General features: G+C 37.9%; 2 protein-coding genes across 7 annotated transcripts; both read right to left on the reverse strand.

Annotated features, from left to right (window-relative positions):
- Nucleotides 1-380: 380 nt before the first annotated feature.
- Nucleotides 381-4,850, reverse strand: LOC139961993 (uncharacterized). Of its 2 annotated transcripts, none has more exons than XM_071961766.1 (3): nucleotides 4,422-4,850; nucleotides 2,281-3,252; nucleotides 381-1,606 (listed from the first exon to the last, which is right to left on the reverse strand). In XM_071961766.1, the coding sequence occupies exons 2-3, from the start codon at nucleotides 3,239-3,241 to the stop codon at nucleotides 900-902; spliced, it is 1,668 nt and encodes a 555-aa protein (XP_071817867.1). In that variant the 5' UTR covers nucleotides 3,242-3,252; nucleotides 4,422-4,850; the 3' UTR covers nucleotides 381-899. The 2 variants fall into 2 exon arrangements, with proteins under 2 accessions (XP_071817867.1, XP_071817866.1); XM_071961765.1 differs by lacking the exon at nucleotides 4,422-4,850 and adding an exon at nucleotides 3,894-4,345.
- Nucleotides 4,851-8,435: 3,585 nt separating this feature from the next.
- Nucleotides 8,436-23,146, reverse strand: LOC139962229 (cilia- and flagella-associated protein 100-like). Of its 5 annotated transcripts, none has more exons than XM_071962242.1 (16): nucleotides 23,007-23,146; nucleotides 21,929-22,017; nucleotides 20,753-20,827; nucleotides 19,858-19,955; nucleotides 18,387-18,576; nucleotides 17,377-17,608; nucleotides 16,551-16,631; nucleotides 15,397-15,563; nucleotides 14,642-14,726; nucleotides 13,692-13,764; nucleotides 12,735-12,886; nucleotides 11,974-12,072; nucleotides 11,553-11,669; nucleotides 10,814-10,910; nucleotides 9,836-9,955; nucleotides 8,436-9,556 (listed from the first exon to the last, which is right to left on the reverse strand). In XM_071962242.1, exons 2-16 carry the CDS (start codon nucleotides 21,993-21,995, stop codon nucleotides 9,443-9,445), a joined length of 1,767 nt encoding a protein of 588 aa, XP_071818343.1. In that variant the 5' UTR covers nucleotides 21,996-22,017; nucleotides 23,007-23,146; the 3' UTR covers nucleotides 8,436-9,442. The 5 variants fall into 5 exon arrangements, with proteins under 5 accessions (XP_071818343.1, XP_071818344.1, XP_071818345.1 ...); XM_071962243.1 differs by having other exon boundaries at nucleotides 23,012-23,134; XM_071962244.1 differs by lacking the exon at nucleotides 23,007-23,146 and adding an exon at nucleotides 22,786-22,836.
- Between the last annotated feature and the right edge of the window lie 23 nt (nucleotides 23,147-23,169).

Below are 23,169 nucleotides of genomic sequence, written 5' to 3' on the forward strand. Positions count from 1 at the left end.
ATTCGATATTATTGTTTTAGCACAATGTATTGCACGACCATCGGGAGACCAGCAAATTTATTTTGGGAATTTGCTTCATTCTTAATGATCTAAATGCAGATATGCCTACCAAACTCGAGTGGTAGATTATTTTATATGGATACAGTTGCTGGTTGCAGTTGTAACTGAATGCTAGATTTATTGGAACCAAAACAGCCCATAGCGTATCAAATATCGCGTTGTATCAAGCCAAAACGAAATGTCAATCGCTGACGTTTGATCCGGCTTCGACGTAGCTCGGTTACAGCTGGGAGGTGTTATAATCACCAGCTGCCTGGTTACAGTACCCACATTAACGCAACAACAGAAAAAGAAAAAGAGTAACAAAATTTTCTAAATTTTCAAACAAGCACATGTATTTTTTTTTAAAATAAATTAAGGCAAAGTTAGCACATGGACATTCTTGCTTACTGCATAAACAAGGGTCAAAGGGCAAGCACAATTAGTCTTATCTAATTTATGATTGTTGTAGGGGTTACTTCGTGGTCCATATGGGGTTTACTACATATTATATTTATATATATATATATATTATTGTTTACTGCATACTATATATATATATATAAATATATATATATATTCATATGTATATATATATATATATATTCATATGTATATATATATATATATATATATATAAAGCTTTGAGTGATCGGCGTTAAGTGATGTGGTTGTAACAAGATGATTAAACCAACTTCTGAGTGGGCAGGGGTAGGGAGGAAGGGGAGAGTGTAGTTTTTTCCTATAATACGAAACAGTTTAAAAGAAATGAAATGGCTAGAATTTGGTGACAAAGGAACTTTGTAATTCTTTTTAAAGAACAAGCACCTGCAATTAAATGCTTGGAGGAAAGAGTAAAGTTATTTATTTTTTGTTCTACTTTCCGTCCCTGAAGTATGAATACTTAAGTAAAGGTTATATTTTAAAGACGATTGGATGATTGGATCAATACTTGTGACGTCATAGCCGTTCTTGGTTCTGATTCGCTTCTTTCTGACTTCTGCGTGGACAGTTGTAAGAATATCAAGTAAGTTCAGTTTACGAGCATATTTCTCTAAAAGTATAAATAGTTTTTCAACATAGAATTTATAAACACTTTCCTCCCCAGAACAAATTGCATTTTGGGGTACAAAGGCGAACGTAAGGAGAAAATCGGAATCATTTGGGATCAATCTATTGTCATTTAGTGGATTTATCTTTTTCCTTTCGACTCCGGAAGGACTTGATTCCGTCGATTTCTCTTTCCTTAAAGATCGATCATCTTTGCGTGCTTTTCCGTTCTCGTGTTCGAGTATCTGAAGAAAAAATAACTTCGGCTTGTCGGCAAGAGTCGGGCAGTTGCTTCGTGAAAATATATCAGTGAGTTGATCAACGTTGACAGATATTCCATCGGGCCCTTTAACTCTTCCGTTAGATCCTTTGGACAGAATACAGATGATCAAACAGTCAAAATATGAGTGGTCTTCCAGGCTTACAAAGCGTAACGCAGATATTATATCCAAAGACATCAATCCACGCATTACGCGCACGTTCAGACCAAGCTTTGTTAGGACACTTCGTAGTGCGTCTGTCGAAAGAAAAAATTGTAACAATTAACAGACTGCTGTGTAAATTTCTTAATAGTTCCAAGTGATTTGCCAGACAATATAAAGAGGTTAACAAAGGTAAAAATGAAACGATATAGAGAATAAAGAGTTTCAAATTTAAACATTTTTCTAGATTTTTATAAAATGATCGTAAACGTTTGTGTAGATTTATATGACCATCGTTAGATTATATCTAGCATCTAAGGTGAAATAATTATTATTATTATAATAATAATAATAATAAAATAATAATATTGATGTTTTTGTGTCTTTCAAGTCATCATCAAAGAGATGGCACTTTAATGAGTTTTTAGAAAAGAGGTGAATAGAATGTTCCACAGATACTTTTGGGGAACAATATCTTTTCGACTCCTACCCTGTATGTCCCAACGTCCTCCTACTATAGCTACATAGCTAAAACAAATAAAATATATACAAAAAAAAAAATATGTGTTTGTATGTTAGTGTTTTCAAAGTCTGTAAAGTGACACCAACTGTTTCACAGAGAATTCTGAAGAGCTGATTCACAGGAACCTCCGTTATAGTTTTGATAATGTACAGCGGAACAGATTTGAATCCGCCAAACATTTTATATGCATGTAATTATAGGTTGTTTCCCATCAGTGTACCCACATATAGGCTAGGCTATACTTACTAGTACTCTCTGTTACAGATTCAACAGTGCTGCTTGCCGCTCTGGCGCTTTTGACGGGAGATTCGTGATCATTTTCGCCGTTGCTAAGAGCCTCTAAGTCGCATAAGTTATCAATTATAACAGCGATACCTCGAGGTCTAGTCCTCATAGCATAACAAGGTTTTTCTTCAGAGTCTTTGCTGTCCTTTCTGAACTCGACAAATTTCTTTCTTTCCGCCCTAGAATTGATTTCTCTTTGGAATTTGCGCAGTCCTTCCGTACCTTCCTTCTCAAGGCTTTCAAAGATAGGAAATATCAGTGGGCATCCATCCCAATGCAGTTTCTTCAGTTTTGTAGCATTTGTCCCCAGATAAGCTGGTAATGTCCTCAGTGGATTGTCTGTGAGTTTGAGGTCTTCGAGATGTTCTAAGTCACACAAGCTCTGTGGAAGCCATTCCAAGTTGTTATTCCCAATCCAAAGTGTTTTTAGTCCTCTCAAGTAAGATATTTGTGATGGCAAACTCGACAGATCATTGCCATCGAAAAAGATCTTCTCTAGATGAACTAGACTCGAAGTACATATCTCTAACGGAAACTCAGTGAACGAATTATCCGACAAGTCTAAGAATCGTAAATTTATCATTTGATTAATCTGCGAAGGTATTCGGTTTAGATTATTACTAGCCAAATATAACCGGAACAACTCCCTCAGTTGGCAAAGAACCAATGGAAAAGAATCAAATGAGTTGCTCTCCAAGTAGAGCCATTTTAAGCTTTTCAGGTACTGAAGTTCGAACGGTAATTCTCGTAGGCGATTGACATTAAGATTCAACCACTGTAAGTCCTTTAGTTTCAATACGTCTTCTGGTAGTTTCTGTAAGTTTCTGTAGTTTAAATCTAGGCGGAGCTCAAGGGAACTTCCTCGATATGGTTCTATCGCGAGCCCGTCGAAGCTGAGTGCAAGCTTACCGTGGCGAGCCATTGCATTTAATTCTGAAGAAATGATACAAAAAATAGAGGGGAAACGTTCACTGTACCTTAGTAACTGCACTTATTAAGACATTAATATAACTGAAAATGAAATGTAAAAAATACACGGTAATCAGCGTCTATTGCAACATTTAAATATAAATTATTGTAATAACTATCTACGCTACATATTCTGTAGCATATGTAATATGATACCTATAGATTGTAGTCTGCAACATGTAAGGCATACTAACATATCTGGTAATTCTTTATTAGGTTTCTTCTCTTGTGAAGTTTTCATTGAATAAATAAGACCATAATGATAATAAGTGTACGGTATAACATATACATAAAGCATATACATGTAGCATATACATCCTACATGTAGCTATATATATACATATGTAACTTCCATCCCCTCACATCCCAATGTTTACAGCAATCCTATTCGCGCGGTAATGTTGCCGACACTTGCAAGGAGCGAGTCTTGCAACACCCCCGAACGAACTTGGTCACACCATGGAGCTATAAACAGCTCCATGGTCACACATAGCAGTATATCACGAGATACCATTGAATGGCAAGTAAGTATATATGCTGTTACCATGATATTGAACAAATAATAAAATTTGCTAAAAAGGTTCCAGCACACAGCTTACACATACCAGCAAATAATCCTGGTATTTTAGATTCCGCATGATATAGTAACGGGTGGCAGCCCTGAATTAGAAAACTGTAAATTGACATCAGTAAATTTCCCTTTGAACCGCAGTTGACCGCTAAGTATGAGGTGCTTTATACCATGGAGGTAAAAACAGATCCATGTTTATACGTAAAGTGAGAATGGGCTATACTGAGTAGCCTAATGAATATGCGGTCCCCGTTCCATAGGTGTCTGTCTGCAGTAGTAATGCTATTTTATTCCGTGTTCGTAAATCTTTCTTGGCTGATACGAACGGTAACCAGGGAGTTGTTATGGAAACTCCCTGCTGTAACACTCTGTAAGTGTCATTGTAAGTCTATGAATATAATAGAGAGAACATTTCACATGGCTCGAAATAGGTAAATTGACAGCGCACGGCTGTCTACGACACGACACTGTGTATATAGTTCCAAACTAGAGTGAATCTTTTACGAAAGGTTAACTATGTATGCTACAACTTTTAGTATTATTATGATGGGTAGGCCTTTACCTTTTTAACCTCTGGTCTCTTCTATCAGGCTCGGCGTGCTAGCTTTTCCATGTCTTCTCAGGTGATGTCGTCTGCCGATCCAACATATAGTCTTTATGTTCACGATCTAAAGCAGGAACGGTTTAACACACCGTTGACACGTTCATAATGGTTGTATTGGATCAAACATAGTGATAGTACGTACGAACGTATTCAGATCATCTAGTGTTTACTGAGCTCTCCTCAAAGACTTCAAGAAATCGATATATGTGGATCGAGATTCTTGTTTCATCAAACAATTGTCCATGAAGAACTCAAAGACAGCGTCCTTTTGTCATCATTGAACAGATTGTGTCAACAAAACGTTTCTGAACGTTTAAAATATGTAGTGGGTTTATTAATTGTTACTAGTCTCTCAATGTCATCATAGCCTTGTCTTCAGAGGGGAGCGATTTGTCACTCAAGGGAGTTACAACTCTGGTAACACCATAGAAGGTATCACACCATGGAGCTCCTTGGTAACACTTCCATGATAACTGTTGACACACATGTATACGAGCGAGAGAATTGTGGTTTAGATGATGGCCTAGTTTAATGCTAGCGAACCCCACGGGTAAGCCTTCACGAGCTCATATGACACCCTGTCCATCTGATAATCATGGGATGAACACATGATTTATATCAAGCCTTCCCTTTTCGACGATGTTGTAAAGTTCTCTAGTGATCTAAAATATGGTGTCTAAAATAAACGTCAAAGTGCAGGTTCTAACACCATCATTTAGGCTGCAGTCAATGCTCACTATAGGCATTACCTCAGGGTGGCATACGCCCATTAAAAGCCACGTTGACTTACACACTAAATCACAAAAGTAATGTGGTCTCTAAGTCTAGATAGAAGTTTTCACTAGCCAAAGGCTACCCATCACCGGATAGCTGACCGTGACCGGACAAATACCCCCCAGACAAATACCCCCGGACGATTACCCCCTCCCCAGTCAATAACCCCCGGACGATAACCCACCGGACAATTACCCCCCGGACAATACCACCCGGGCAATAACCCCCAGGACAACTACCACCCGGACAAATACCCCCTGGACAATAACCCCGAGGAAAAACCCCCCGGACAACTACCCCCTCGGACGAATACCCCCTAGACAATCACCCCGGATAAATACCCCCGGTCGAATATCCCCCTGGACATATGCCATTAACTATAGGGAACGGATGCAGCGACGGATACGCAGGTCTTTTTCGAGTTAAGTTTTCCGCAGGCCTAAATATATACCCAAGTCCCTCAAGCAACTGCGAGAGCATATTTAAAATTGGGTCAGGGTGCCGGTTAAACTGGCACCACTAGGGTCGTCGTGTGCCCTGGCCCTTTTAACCTCCTCCCAACTTTAAAAAAGATTCGAACTTTTCATATATAAGCCCCTAAATATCCTGGATAGTGTTTGACAATGGACCGAGGCCCGGGGAAACATAGGTGGGACGGCGGTGGGAGAAGCACGAGGGAGGGGGGGTGGGCATTAGTCACTGATGGTAGTAACTGTTAATTTACTATTAGTTATAGTGACACTAGTCTGTATTATTAATCTTCGAACAATTCCGGCTTATTGCGACTTACCATTTTCAAGTTTTCTTTCTGGGTAATTTTACTTTGTTATGTTATGTTATGTTAGTTTTTGTATAGGGCTTTATATGGCACAGCCATCTCAAAGCGCTTTAAATCCCTGGTCATCCGGCTGGCTGCCGAGAATCCAGCGCACACGCCTAAGTGACCTTACAGGTACCCGTATATACACCTGGATGGAGAGGGGCAGTCGAGATAAAAGTGCCTTGCCCAAGGACACAACATAATGGTGAGAGCTGGAATCGAACCCACAATCCTGAGATCATATATAAAACCAATGCATTAGCCACTCGGCCACCACGCTCCCCTTGTTTTGTTTATTCTTAGCTATTTTTTCATGGGAGTGCACGCCATTTTAAGATGGGAGGAGCAGAGGTCCACCGTTCTAGTTTGGTGTGCTTGATCATAATCCATACCCCCCCCCCCCTTGCATTGTTTCATGGACCGCTGGGCTATTAGTCAAAACCGATTACGGTGTAACCCGTTAAGCCAGCAGAATTGCCTGTTAGGTTTCATATTAGTATGTACGATATTATGAAACATGAGAAAAGAAATATGCTTGATACCACGACGTCACTACCATTTGAAGAAAAAAAATATTCTCTGGTCATTCTCTTTGCAAAAGAATGATGATAATCTAAGAAATCAACTTAATTTTCCTAGTTATAATCATTATACATGCCAACTATAGTGATTGCTACATTGCCCACAAATTGCCCACCATGTAGAATAATAGTTTTTCCTTGTAAAATTTTTCGCAAAGGCCGGTAGCGTCTGGCGCTACCCGGGATTTTTCATGGGGTGTCCCCTCCCCTTTAAGAGATTTTTTACTGTACGAAAGTGTGCTTAGATGCAAAATGGTGAAATATGTTGTCATTCTTAGGCAAGACTTAACTTACATCATTGGCGCCGCCAGGAGTTCGGGTAAATTTGGGGGATTTGGGGCATCCAAATTCATGGTGATGTCACATATACACAATCAACATTGCGCGTGTATTTTTATTTTGAGGTACCAAAAACTACACCTCAAGGTCCCCACCCCTACAAACGTGTCTCATAAGGTCCTCGCCTCTTCACGCCTCCATTTTGTGTGTTTGTGACGCTGGCCCCATCAGGTTCAATTCCCATCTCGAGTCTGGCTGTCAAAAGCTGTAATGTGAGGGTTTTGCAATTTCCGGTGTTGTCCAATAGCTTTACTGCAGTTGTTGTTGATTCCATAGTAGTGGTAAGCAATTTATCCGGGTTCATTGTGTTCATTGGTTAGGTTCGACAAGGCTCTCCTGCAGTGGCGACGGACAGCTTGCTACCCACTCTCTCAGCATACCGGAAAGTGGCTAAAGGCTGAGAATTGACTCACTCGACTCACATCTGTCGGATGGGGCCGGACATTAAATGGCGGCCCCGGGAACAGAATCGGATTGTAATAGTTACAAATCTGCCTCTCTTGTACTCTGATCACTGTGCGAAACCACAAGGAAGATTAAATCACACTCGAGACAAGTCGACAAGGGGCTCCGGTATATAAACACAAAACTAGTATACACGCAAATTTGGTATATTGGCAAATTTGGTATACACACAAAATTAAAGGCGCGACGACCCTCCATGGAACTGCTACTCTGAGTAGCAGTTCCCTGGACGCACCAAAAAAAAAAAAAAGGCATTTGCAATAAATCTTCCTAGGTAGCACGTTATGTTATTAACAATGTTATATTTTTATCTTAGTTACTACAGAATAAGATAAGGAAAATTTCCTTCATGGCCCTAATGGGCTTTCGTACTACAGAGTTCACCAGCTAAAGGTCCGCTTGGTTAACAGGCTCGTGCGGGGGGGGGAGGGGGCTGGGCGTATTCTGGTTTTGTTTGGGTAGTAACCTGGGTGAGGTATCTGTGCCGGTGTATTTGTGCGGGTAGAGTTTTCCCGGAGGTAATTGCTGGGGTGTGGGGTTAATTGTCCTTGGGGTATTTGTCCTCGTGGGTGTATGTCCGGGGGTAGTTGTCCCGGGGGTAGTTGCCTGGGGGTACTTATCCTCGGGGGTATTTGTCCTCGGTGGTGTATGTCCGGGGGTACTTGTCCGGGGATAGTTGTCCTCGGAGGTATTCGTCCACGGGGGGTTTTGTCCGGGGGGTGATTGTCCGGAGGGTACTTGTCCCTGGGGTATGAGTCCGGGGGTTATATGTCCGTGGGGTATTTGTCCGGGGGGTATTTGTCCGGCAATCGCCAGGAACATGGGGGGGGGCTGATGTGAAATGTGAGTTTATTCAGGCTTGAATTAGATCCATTTTCAGGTCTGCATGAAAGGTTGTGCTTGTAAGTACTTTAATTTAAAAATTAGAAAACAATGTTAGTAAAACTGGATCAATCCGAGAAAAACAATAAAAAAAAGACAAACATCAGAGGATCTTTTTTTCACAAATTTCCAATACATAGTTATCCGAGATGGACGGAACGTAGAAACAGCAGTATGGAATAGCAATGCTTCCATCAGACAAGAATTTGATACTATTTTACCAATTGTTAATCAAATGTAAGAGGAGACTCTTGAAACCTTAACATGGATACAACATGGAGGTTCATCTTATTTTACGAAGGAGTGGGGGGGGGGGGTTGGATGATGGGGCAATGAGAAGTGGAAGGCAATATATTAAGGGTACTAACTTATAAAGTAGACAAAACACAAACCCTTACATTGGAATGACATTGCTGCAAAAGTCACTAAGAATTAAGAGGGATCCATCAAGTTGACTTTCAGTTTGCCTAAAGTTTACCACAACAGTTCCCGACTAACACCCTCTGGAGTGGCAAGGCACCCTTGTGCCTTGTTTCCTTTCATTGTTTTTATATCCTAATTCAGGGTTTGTTGCTATGCTTCATTTAATGTTCATGGCATTTCTTCAAAGAATGTCCATGTTCATGAAAAGATGAATAAATGATCTAGAGACAACAAAAAAAACACAACATTGATGATGTATTACAATGTCGATGCTTAGAAGTCATCTTTATTTGACCCCATTCCCCCAACCCCACCCCCAAAATAGTCTAGAAAGTCAACTGCAGACTTCTCGGTTATGTCTTTTTAACAACTTGGAGGAAAAGAAACTTCAGATGAAAATATATTTGAAAACTTTCAGAACGTTTAGCTGGGTTAATATTTGTGGCAGATACTGATGAGCGAGATTATGCTGATGCCTCCTTCTTGCATGTTAGCAAACAATGACCAACCTGATGACAGTTTAATATCTAAGGGGAAGAAATATGTTCTCTTCTCAAGGTTTAACAAAGAATAGACTAAATTTTTGAAAAATAAAACAGTAGAATCAGAAATACGGCAACAACTATTTCATAAATTCTGAATGATTTATACAAATGGAATTTAAAATGTTGACTTTTTTGGACTTTGTAGAAATCTCATGAGAAGAAGAATGCCATTTCCTCTTCTTCTTTATTTGCTCTCTGTTTGGATTTATCCACCTTTTTCTTTGTCTGGGGTGGTTCAGATCGGTAAACCAACTTTCTACCGGTCTGGCGGGATTAAAAGAAAAGAAATTACAAGATTATGAGACTGGTTATACAGATCGAAATGAGGTGAAAAAGAAAGAAAGCTAAGAAAGATTACAAAGGTGAATCATCATATTTATACAGAGTGAGGTATGGTATAACACTTCACTAACATTCCTCTGATACAACACCCCTTTCCCCCCATCCCACCCCCCCCCCCCAATTTCGTTCCTTCTTTACACCACCTGTCACCCTAGCCAAACGATTCTATAATAATGTTCTATTCCTCTCATACTTTCTCACCTTTTTCTTTGGATCAGCCTGAGCTCTTTCCAGGGCTCTCTTGACCCTCTCCTCCTGGTGGATTCTCTGGGCTTCCAGTTTCTCCTCTCTAAGTCTCATTCTCCTTTCTTTCTCCTTAGCCTGTTTGAATAAGAACAATGACAAATTTGGTTTAAAACTCAAAAACTCATGGGTAGTGCAGGGGAGGTGGGGGGGGGGGGAATTGGAGGGAAGTTAGATATTCAGTGTGAAAGGTAGCCGCTACATGTTAGATCTACAATGATCACATTCCAATGTAACAAATTTTCACACTTCTTTGAATAAATCAAAACCTGTCCAACTTAGATGACTACTTGACCTATGAACAATGTGCAAATTACATCACAATGAAAACCCTTCCTCACTTTAACCTAGCAGTCCTAACTGAAAATGATGACCCTCCTTCCCCTCCACCCCCTCAATTCCAGTCCCTGTAGCCAAAGACCCAAGAATATAAGTGGTATGCAGTAACCAGCCAGTTGGGACAATTTCCTAATGCTAATACCTCTCTATACTATACTCCAATATCAGGCTTCAAAGCACTGGTACTGACAGTACAAACAGTTCCCTAACCTTTATCTGATAGAAACATGATATTCATACTGCTCGTACTGACAATACGAGTGCTCTGAAGCGGGACATAACACTACAGTATAGAAAAAATTGTCCCAACTGGGTGGTGGCAACAGCCTTTCTATGTTAATGCAGCAAGTAAGAACAAGAACCTTTAACAAACTGCTATCTTCTACAGTGTCTTTGACCATAGATATATAAATGAAGAGGTTGTTACTTTAAATATTACGACCACAAGTGACAACATTGTAACAAACGTAATAACGGCCACCACCATACTTTTGACAGTTTTGAAAAAAAGACGGCCGTAAAAATTCAACCTAACATCCTTTAGCTTTCCCAATTACAAGATATATACGAGGACAAAGACGATGTCATTCTGCTAACCTTTTCAGCCGCTTCTACTTTCTCCGGAGGCATTGTCTCGATACTCTCAAATAACTCCTCAAGCTTGCTCTCAATATTTGTCAGCATCTGCAAGGTACTGGTAGAGTAAAAAAGAAAGAATAAAACAATCATTTATGACAAATGAAGGATCTCCGAAACAACAATGTGGATTTGTCACGATTTACATATACCTCACTCCTGTACCCATCCAGTCAAGATATCTGGTAAAGTTGAGGATACTGCAAGAGTTGATCATATGGTGTTTTACTCTATCAGAATTTTGCTAAATTTATCCTGTCAGATTATTGTTGGAATAGTGAAAAGTGATGGAATAAAGCGGTAATACTGTGGTTCAGAACTTGCCAACATAATTCTTGTAATGCTGTGGAAATTTTGAGCTTCATACTCCTCTTCACCAACTAGAAACAACCCTTGAATCGATGCTCCGATTCACTCAAAATTATTGTTTTTGAAAACAACAACAAAAATAGCAGCCAGGCAAAAGGAAAAGAAGGCCTGATGTGTAGGACTACACAAGTGAATGTCACTCAAGTGTGAAACAAAACTGAGAATAAAAACTTTTTCTTTTTTCTTGAGGGTCCTTCTTCAGCTAATATCAATTGTCATAGGGACAGGTGTACACAGGTACAAACTAGATCATACATGGGTTGGCAACAAAACACAAGCGTTCCACTCAACACTTTGCTCATAAGCATGTCCGTAGAGAAGCTATCCGTACCTTATATTTGCCTCATTGTCACCGATGCAGTTCTTGTAAACTTCCTCTACCTTTGCATTCAACATATCCAACATGGCTTCTTGGTCCTCTGCTTTGAATTCGCCGAAGGAAAACATCCTGCAAAAGTCATCAAAATAAAACAAACAAATTTAAAAATGATACACCAGTGCAAAGCCATAACACGCAACCTTGCATGCATGCATACAGATACTATGAATTGACTCCACACATACAAAACCTTGTTTAAGTCTGCTCCAAATGTGTAAAAAAATATAGAGCAAAGTAAATAGTTATGTTAACATCTGCTCAGTGTTAAACCCATTTCAAAGAGACTTCCTGAACTAATCTCAACCATCTATTCTTTAAAATGTTTTGATCAAGCAATTCTCGTTCAAGATATTAGTATTAGAAACAAACTTACTTTGATTTATGCTCCAAGTCTTTAGCTTTCTCTTCTTCTCTGTCAATAGCCGCTGTCAAGATGTTTATTTGCTGTTTCAGAATATTGGTTTCCCGATCCCTGAAAATAATAAAGCAATCATCCAAAAATTAGACAAAGATGAACAAGATAATAAACTTAATGAGATTGACAATTGTTACATTTCAAAGGAAGACTATGTGCTTAAAAATGAAAAACTTTATAATAATGTTTATATAGCCAATCTGGTTTTCAAAATATTTAGTTTTAGAGATGCTTAAACTCTGGTCATGCTCCCTTAAGGTCAAATTGATGGTGATGTGGGCTCTTAAATGTTAACAATAATCCAGCATTTATCAATTTGAACACTCCAATCAAAATCGTGTTCTTTCAACTTCATACAAGCAATAGAGCAATCTTGGTATACAAACTACAAAGTCTTGAAGGATATGCTGAGTTTGTCAGTGCAGTGCAGTGAGTGTTGGAACTCAGTATTTTGTGCATAAGCGGCACTATTTTTAAACTAAAACAAGTATCTATATAACAGTCAATTCAAACCTTTCAATGACAAATAAAAACCCTGCAAGGTTGGTTGTTTCTCTATGAAATTCAACTGAAGCAACAAGTTACACTCACCCTGACTAACAGCATAGTTACATAATACATTTTACAAGTTTCTCCCTTTCCTAGAAATTCTGTGATTCTTGCCAATATAAACAGTCAAACTTGTCCTTAGAAACGTACATCTTTCCCTTTAAACTTACATCTTTTCGTTGGTGATTTGAATATTTTGTTTAACTTCTTCGAGGGCTTCTTCTGTCTCTTGACTGTTTTGAATCAGAGAGAGGTTCTGCTCCTCCAGCTCTTGGAAGATGTCTAGAAGTTGCTGCGGCTCGGTGAAGAATAAAACTGGTTCCTATTATCAGGGAAAGTAACGAAACCAAAAAAAATGATGTGATTATTGCCAAATAGTTAACAACCCAGTTAAATATGGCAATGCTAAGGTTCAGAGAAAACTTGTGATTTGGCTGACCATTTGCCCGCACGACGGACGTGTATTACTCCTGCACAGGTTAGCTGCATCCATAATACCACCGTTATGGTACATACCCACACCTGCTATGAAGGTTAGCTGACCATATAAACCTACATGCACTTGCAATAAGTGATTTCTGGTTTAACTTGAACAAATCAACACTGAACAATGAATCATCATCTAAAAAAACAAGTAACTAAGGAAGAGTCTTAGATACCGAGCAGACTCTGAACATGAAACAGCTGCTTGACAGTAAACCCCCATCACCTAACCAAACAACCTCCCTACCCAACCATCTCCCAATACCACCTACCTCCCTCCCTCCCTCTCTTGACAACCTCCCTAACCAATGAACCTCCCTCTCACGCTCACTCCTCCCCCTACCTATCAGCAACATTCCCTACTCATCAATAGCCCTACTCCACCAACCTCACTCTCCCACCTACCTCTGTCCCGTGCCAACCTCCATACCCTGCCAACCGACCTCCAGCATCAACTTCCTTAACCCACCAACCTCCATTCAGACTTTAGAGAGAGTTGAACAGAAACCTGTAGTTCAAAATCCCCAGAATTGGCAGCTAAGAAATGCACATGTATTGTATTGGATTGAGTGATGTTGTGTTGTGTGTGATACAATGTGTTGTATTATGTTGTGTTGTCATGCACTGTGTTGTGTTTGCATTACCTCATCACTGTCATAGTCAGAATCTGTCTCGGATACTTTCTCTGCCGATTCTTCATCTTTACCAGCCACAGATCTGCCAACAATGCAGAAATAAGCACTTACATATTAACACAAACAGTATTTTAATCATTTCAGCCCGGCAATATTTTTGATGATTAATTTAACCAATTTTACAATTGCCAAAATATGGGTGAATTCTTGGTACAGAAGTTAGCTCCAGAATAGGAAAAAGATAGCACCTTTTTGCAATCTAAGCATACTTCATTTGGAAAAAATTTCCACCACAACCTTCAGACAACTCCCCAAGGACGTGAAACACACTACCGCACAAATCAACCTGGCACTCAAATATTCCTGAGCACATCCCTGGTTACTTTAAACCAACACCTGATCTCTACCTAGACTAGACTCACTGCAGATTCATAGCAGATGTAATTGACTGCAACTAAGACTAACTTCAATTGCAACTTTCCAAAAACAAAATGGATAAACCTAAAAAAAAGAAAACCCCAAAACACAAAACAAAAAGACTTTACAAAGGCCATTGAGTGAATTTTGGTATTTGTTCTTACATTAATGGTACTGGTTCTGGTACTGGTACTGAAAGACAACCAGCTTAATACATAATCATAGAGAAATACACTCTGGATGTTTTACTGGTGCAGTAAACAGTTAACGAAAATACTCGATTACTTTTTCCCATCTTTGGGATTTAACAAGCAGCTCTGTTTTAAGTCAAGTTGCTCTGTGCCTAGTGAATTTTATTGTCATCTCCAAATTATTATCTAGTAAACTTTAAGGATCAGTAAATTTAGTACCATCACTATGTTCATTTTATTGAAAAACATATCCAGGTTTAAACAAGCTAGGCGTTTGCATCATTCCAATTGTTTTTAAATTTGACCTGTATTTACTGATGACAATTTGGCAAATAATTTAGCAATGCATACCTTTTACCATCAGATCCAACCTTCAACTGAACTTGCGAGGGTTTCTGTGATGCCTTAGAAAGAGTACCCCTGGATCTTGAAGAACCTGCAAAAATTAAAGTAAATCTTCATATAGAAACAACTCTTGAATACATCAGTTTACTGAACATATCTTTTCCACTCAAATTCTTTCTTTTTTTCAACTCAACCATCTTTTTATTTAATTTGTTACATATTTATATCATAAAAATTTGTAAACAGAGTTAGCATTGACCCTGAACATGCCCTAGAAGATCAATAACGTATTGTCAATTTTTAGTTTAGTTTTTCAAAACTTTTGTACCACTCGAAGAGCATTCTGACCAAATCAATCCTAGATATTCGATTGTCTATTTAATAAATTTTCAAAAGTTTAAAATTGCAAAAAACTTACTTCGAAACATTTGAAGCCCTTAAGAATGCTTTAATATGAGGGTAGTACAGACTAGCTATAAAACTTAACCAGAAATGAAAACATTTCATGGTTCCTTGCTGCGGTTCATTAGTTCCATTCATAGGGAAATTTCTAAGAAAGCCCTAAGGCAACAACAGCAATTCATGCACACAAACTTTTGTTACCAAAGTAATGCTAAGCCCTGCCCTCTCATAAATTTTTATCATATCAATTGCAACATACAGCATGTGTATAGGCTATCTGCCAATATCATGATACCAAGTTTGACGAAATTCCGACTCATAGTAGCCAAGTTATTGCAATTTGGAGATCAAGCTGTTACCTTTCTTACTAGTGGCAGACGGAATCCTTTGGCCATTTGTATTTTGTTTCCTATTTTTGTTCCTTTCAGCCCTCTGTTCCTCCTTCCATTCTGGTGGCGTTAACGAATCCAGAAACTTCTTGTAAAGTTGGTATTCTTTCAAGAGATCTTCATTCTTTGATATCTCACTGCAAAGAAAATAAAAAAAATTAGATGCCTTTTGAGAAATTTTTCAACTCTTGATTTGTAATGGTCTAACTGAGTGAGAGACATAATTTGATTAATATTACACATGCTGTCATGTAGGTTTTTATATGTAAGGACACAAGAACTATATAATTTTACAACTTGAAGAAGCTTCTTGAAACTTATGTTATTGAAGATTGCTGTTTGGTTGTTTGTCCTTCAAGAAGAAAGGTAAGATTGGAATATTCCCCCCAAAAACATAACCAAATGATTTAATCCTACATCATGACATTTATGCAGAGATTATTATTAATACAGACTTTCATCCATATATTTTCTTTGATCCATGAAAGACATAAGGCAATAAATTAAAATAAAACATTCTAACACCAAGCAACACTTCAATGTCAATGTTCAATGCAATTTTGGACTTGATCAAGTCTTCAGTCTTGTATAGAGGGACTTCTTAAAAGCCATCCCATAATAACATTTGCCTTAGCTGTACCATGAAACATTTCAAAAATCATTTTTGCCATTACACAGGATAATGCTTGTAGTTCCATCTGCTTCTACTTTAAACCCCCCCTGCCCCCCCCCCCCAAAAAAAACCCCCTCAGATTCAATTACCACATTTTTATATAACAACTTTAAATCCAATAACTTTAAATCCTAATAACTTTAATCCTGATAGTTTAGGCAGCAGTAACTTTGAGATTAGCTTCACCATTCAATATTGACAATCTCCTTAGCAGGATACACTACACATTTCCTGCATAATCCATTACATTCATTTGAAAGAAAAGTCACCCATGATAGATCCCGGGCACCAAAACCACATAACTTGATCCACCCTCAACCCCAGTCTCCTTGTAACATTGACACTGTAACAGTGTGATCCTGATGATGCAACGTCAAGTTGCTACTACGAGTCCCTTGCAAATTTACATGAATGTTGTGGATTAATGATGAAACAGTTTGTTAGTTCTCACCTTTTGATGTGCATGATCTGTGCATTAATTTTCTTAATATCTGCAACCTTCTCTAGCTTAGCCTTAGTCTCTGATTCTGCACTGTAAAACAGAAAGAAAAGAAACTACATAAAATTAATACTGTAGAGGCTGGGGAAGGTGGGGGAAGGGGTAGAAGGGGGTGGTAGGGTAAACCTTTTCTGATCCTTGTGACATATTATTCATATTAATATTATCACTGAAAGCAAACACCTTTCACTGATCTTTTTTATTTGTACAAGGCCCTGCAAGACTTTTCGTTTCTACCGTGTTAAAACCTATGTACACATATTAGTTACTACATGCAACTGTGTGCAATGACTGTTTATATACGATAAAATCTCCTTCATTAATACACTTATGTGCTAGACTGAATATGTATTATGTATTGCATATTCATATTTTCCAGTACACATTTTCAAACTAATGGACATTGAGCTATCACAACAGTAAAGATATTTTAAGATAGAAAATATACTTTCTTTTCTTCAGGTCTTAATCTTAAGTGTTCACCAATTCTGTCAGAGTATTTTTTATTTAACAAAGATGTACAAATTGAATATTTAAATTCACATTGCATATTTAATGAGCAATAATTTGCAATTATAGCATGAATGACATAATCAATTAAAGTAGTCATCAAGCTTTTGAATAGTTGATATATATGTGAACATGAACAATAGCATTGCATAAAATTTAAATAACTAGAATAATGTATAATAACTACAAAATATTCCAGAAGCAGACTCTTTGTTTATACAGAAAATGAAACATCATATTATTGTAAAACCCAATCAAGCTTTCTCACATTTTGATTGCTTCAACAGAATTTTTGTCATTTTCCTTCAGAAATTCATCAAACATGGCTGCATCTTCCTCAAGGTACAATTCAGCCAGCTCCAATTTCTTCTCTTCTGCTTGAGCAATCTCTTCCAACTTTCTCATCTCGTCTCTCTTGACCCCGAGAGAATACTGGACCAGAAACATCTCCCTCTTCTTGGCAATGTAATCAGTAAGACTCTCTTTCTCAACATGTCTGTCTGTTACAAATAAATTAAAAGAATGTTGGTTACATAGATATTAATAACATGTGTTAAAATATTTACTCTTGATTAAGAAATAGTAAAAACTAAACAAAACTAAAGCATATCCATGTCAATACCTCATACAGGATGAAGTCTGCAGAATAAACTATAAAGATCAAGATGTGATCACATCTATATAATTCACTTTTGTAGTACTAACTGCAGAGAACATTTTAAAACACCTAACAGATATGGTCCAGCTTTCCTGTTGTATTTTAATTGTAAATTATCTCCTTAGTCACTCCTACCTACCTCTAGACTGATAGTTCAAAATCCTTGACAATAAAAAGCATAATGTCCTGACCTATTTTCTGGAATCTTCCCATAAAGGACAATAGCCCCTCACCCACTCCCCAGCCGTACCCATCCCATCTACACCCTCTCCTCATTTCTCATCCAACTTTCTTACTGCCTTCCCTTCATCTTCCCTTCTTAATCTTCCATATTATCTTCCTTACTTCAATCATTTACCTTCTCTTGAACATCCATTTTGTTTACTTTGTCAATAATAACATCAAGAGCTTTTCTGTTCTAGTGCCATGTTAGAAGGTAGGACATACAGTCTGTATGAACATCTTTTGTCTTTTGCCTTTTTTTTTGTCTTTCTTTGTGAGACTAACTTGAGCCTGAACAACATCACACTACACACTTTTGCAAAGAAACACAAACAGGTAGCACTTTTTTGATTTGTTTTCGTAACATGCTTTGAAGTCACTCATGATAATGATCTCACCTCTGGTAACAGCTAATGTAAAGGTAGGATCATCTTTTACTGCCAGAGTCTTATCGTCCATCTCTTCCTCCATATCTACGTCATCGTCGATCTCTTGCAGAGGTTTCCTGAGGGCAGCTCTCATCGCATTCACCCTGGATGTATACGTAGACTTCTCGTGGACTCGCAAATCCCGCTGCTTGATCCTCTCCTAAAGGAAGTGAAGAATATCAGTAAATTGATCATGTTATGCCTCAAATTCAGGATATTAGATTTGGGTATGGAGTGGACAGGAGATTCTTTCTTTCTCTCTCTCTTTTTTTGTAACATTGTTGAAGTCTTGAAATTAATTTAGTTTATCAAATGAGAATTGTCTAAGAATAGAGCCTACTGCTTTTCTGCTTGAGTAATATGTCATCCCTGAAATTCTATTTGCAGCGAAATGGAAAGTGTAGATCAGAAGGTAAAGTTTTAAGATTCGTATCCTAACTTCTTTGTCTACTGTTTCTTTCTTTTCATGAGCATAGTTGTGTGTTTTATTAAAATGAGTCATCATGGCTTTAACTAATATCTCTTCTCTACAAGGGGCTTTGAGCAAATAAATGGTTTATTAATATTAGTCATGATATTGTAACACTTTCCTCTGTGAGAAGCGCCGGCCAGCCGATTCAGGGTTCTTGGCCTAAGATGTAGTATTGTAATTGGCCAGAGAATGAAGATGTACACAAAATAAATGCAGAGAGGTGATGGTATTTTTAACAGCGATATATTGAAAAGAAAACTTCTTACAGTAAGGTTAAGTGTCTTGTACTGGATATGTGGTACAAACTTGAGGCTACATGGCCCTGAAGCCTACCATCAAGAGTGTTTCGTCCAACAGCAACCAGAGTAGACTGTTTTGTCCCTCCCAGGTAATGCATTTTATATAAATCCCTTAACAATACGTGGAACTACCACATGTATACAAATGATGAACTTTACCCTACAACTTAGCTTAAGACATAATACACAAATACTAGTGCATTCCTACCATCCCCAAGCAATTGTACTCCTTTACAGAGATGAATGTGATCACATGAGTATCCCTAGAATATATCACATGTGTTACATAACAATCCCAGGATAAGCCAGATACCACATGTCGATCCATAGGAGCAGCCCCAAAAGCCATAATCTGCCAACAATTACCACTGGTTTACTTAATGCCAGGAGAGATAACCCCTATATAATTCCAAGGGGATTTAAACTACCACAATGGTTCCACACCGTCCACACAGAACTCCCATTGCTCCACAACTTGACAGTAACAGCGTTACAATATATAATAACTTGTTAGAGATTTATTAGCAAAAATACAAGGTACAACAATGGCTATTCAGCATTTAAAGGTTAAATAGTAAAATCATTTTAACAGACAACAATTCTACATCTGTTGAATATGATGTAATTTCTTTAAAATATAGTTCTTGGTTGAAGAATCTTTTATACTTACTGCCTTCTTTCTCTGCCTTTCCTTATCTCTAAGCATAAAGATGTCATTATCAGCAGGAACCGTGAATGGATTATGACCCGGTGAATTATCTTCAAACTCTGAAAGGACAAAATGACATATAACATATGAGAGGGTGGATGGGTATACAAAGACTGAAGCAAAATAAGAACCTGTGCAAAGTGGTATCTTACAAGGGCAAAAAACAATTTTTGTTCTCATTAACTCTTAATTGCCGCTTTAGGGAGAAGTACTGCAGAATGGTCTGATCCCCATGGGAATGCTATTGATGTAAAGGCACCACCCAAATTGATATATGTTGGTTGTTGTACTGGGGTGGGGTGATTTAATGTATTAAGTTTGAATTCCTTGTTTAAAAATTCTCTGCAAGTTCTAGGTTGTTTGTTACATCCCTCTATTAGTGCAAATTATGAAAAAGCTAGCTTGAGAATCTGGCTGTTTAATACCAAAATCTGTATCAAAGATCATTTAAAGTACTCTCAAGTTTTATCTGAGCTTTGTAGAGATAAATGCAGAGGGAGCATTATGCTATGATTCATCTTACCTAAAGTTACAATGAATGAATTCCTCTCCAAATGGTCCACGTTCTTGTTAAGAAAATTGGAATGACCTTGATCCTATACTATTGATTGTTTTAGTTCACAAAAGTCAGTCAAGCCTTAACTATGATGTTACTATATAGTACATACACCATCGGCATCCTATTAAAAGTCATCTGTATATTACACAAACTTCTTCCTCACTGGCAATCACTTTTGGTTTAGGAGGTATACAAGTGTCAAGTAATGCACAAGTTGCACCCGGAAGTCGTATCAAGTATAATCCTTCGACAACCCACATCTAAGAGCATCTAAATATAAGTTTATTCATAGCTTACCAACTAAGGCTGTTGAGGTGGAAGACGTCTTTGCTGAATGGGGAAATGTAACTTTCCCAGACTGCCTTGATTGATCTGTATTTTGGGAAAAATAACGAGGAATAATATTGAGCGTTCATGTTCAAATGTAACATGCATTCCACAACAGTACTTACTCATATTTCCATATAACGATTGAATCACATGGTTTTTGCTCTTCTCCCAAATCTATGGGTAGCTTACTAGCAGGATTATAGCAAATGACATATACACTTAGGGTTCAACAAGCAATAAAGTATATATCATGCACAGAGCACAGATTACCAGATTTTTAGCTGAAGCATCAGTCAAAGAACAGATGGGAGTGGTTTATTCCTAACTTTGTTCTTTCTTTGAAAATATGACAAGAATCTACGGTGGGCCTCAACACAAAAGGTGAAGTGCCCAAATGACCTTTCCAAAAGAATATATCAAAATCCCTGACCAAGTTCTGTTTTGTTCCTATAGCAATATTGCATAAACACCAATTTGTGGTTAACTATATTCATCAACAGTTCAGAGAGAAGGGGCATTTTTAGTGGCTCTTAAGAGTATTATTCAGTGGTGGATCCATAATTTCTTGGAAGACAAATATCAGTAGATAGTGAAATAACTACCGTAATACAGGAGTACAAGTAATCATCATAAGAAGTAAGCAATGCATACTTATTGTTTCCACAAAGCAGCTAAATTCTAATGCCATAAAAATATTATTGGAAGGTGTCTGGGCACACCCAAGCCCCTCCTTCTGTTGAGCTCAAATGCATTTAAAAATACCCAAAACACCTCATTTCACTTATGTCCAAATGGTCTGTACACTTTCACAGTTTGAAAATGTTGATCCTTTGCCTTGAAATCACAATAGCTTACTCCCTATTCTGGTCTGTAAATTGAACTACTTCAATCATACATCCTGGGATCCTGGGGAGAACACTGGTTTACCAGTGACAGGACCCCTGGTTACGAATAAAGTTAATAAAAAAATAATAATAATAAAAAATACATGATGGTGCACTAAGTAGCAAGAGTTACAGTAGGTTCATATAGAAAAGTCATACACCTACAGATAGAGCAAAATAGTAGAAAATAAGATTGATAAAAATAGCAACAACGTTTCTTACGAATGAGGGTATTTAATTTACTGTTAATTTAACTCACTTGATTTTCTATCTCCAATAATAGGAGAGGGTGAACCACGTGGTCCTGGTGATTCAGGTGCTGACATCTTAAATCAAGGACTTCCGAGGCTGGAAAAGAATACAAATTATGTGTTATCCAAAGTTTTAAGGAAAATAGGGAAGTGTCGATCTGTAAGCATACATGCAATACATGTCAGAAACTGCTGTATTATACATTGATAAACCTAATGAAAAACAAGTCAACTGAATGAAATATGAACTTGTTACTGTTAGTTTAGTTTAGTAGAAAAGAGGATCAAGAGGGACACTTAAGTCCCCATCAAGGACCCTATAGAGGGAGAAAAAACTGAAGACACAAACACTCAGACCCGATTACGATGCTTAAAGTGCTTGTCCAAAGCATTCTTAAACCCATTGACACTACTTGCAAGTACAACTTTCTCAGGCAAACCATTACACTCATTCACAACCCTATTAGAAAAAAAGTTATGCCGAATATTAATCCTACTATGTGACTTTTGGAGTTTAAGACAATGACCTCTGGTACAACTACTGTTAGCAAACATGAAAAAGTCGGTAATTGGATAAATTGTCGAAACCAATCAGAATCACAGACAGTGTTTTGGAGTTTTCCTTATTAGATATCATGAATCAACTCCTTAAGTGTGTCAATTACGGGCCCACCATGCTAGTTGCTGCTATGTACAAATTCCCAAAAGCCAACAATAGTATAGCCAGTATCTAGAGTACATTTTCCCCAACTGTTGATGGGCCTAGCCTAGACCAAGGCTATAAACTAAATACTTTAATATGGTGTCTAAAATAAACGTCAAAGAGCAGGTTCTAACACCATCATTTTGGCTGCAGCCAACGTACTTCAATGCTACTGTTGTCTTGCTCACTAGGCATTACCTTAGGCCTTGATGTGTGAATAGTTTTAACTTTGCCTAACGTGCAGTTAGTCTGCAAGCAAGGCTTTCGTAGCAACCACTGTAGCAACGATAAAACCCTCTTGAAACACAGTGATTCCTACCAATAAATTTTGTCAAATTCAAGAACAACTACAAATGAAAAGCCCTAATTTAAAAATGACTCACCGTACCGTAACAACAAATAACAAACTAGAGAAACTTGATCTAAAACAGACAGATTGCGTTCCGGTGTGAATTGTATCGTAAACGAAATATTCATGAAACGAAGCAGGTATGTCACCTGATACAATGACGTCATCATTTATTTACCACTACTCTTTTAGTACTG

The sequence above is a fragment of the Apostichopus japonicus genome, chromosome 20 (genome assembly GCF_037975245.1).
Source record: "Apostichopus japonicus isolate 1M-3 chromosome 20, ASM3797524v1, whole genome shotgun sequence".
Classification (NCBI taxonomy): Eukaryota; Metazoa; Echinodermata; class Holothuroidea; order Aspidochirotida; family Stichopodidae; genus Apostichopus; species Apostichopus japonicus.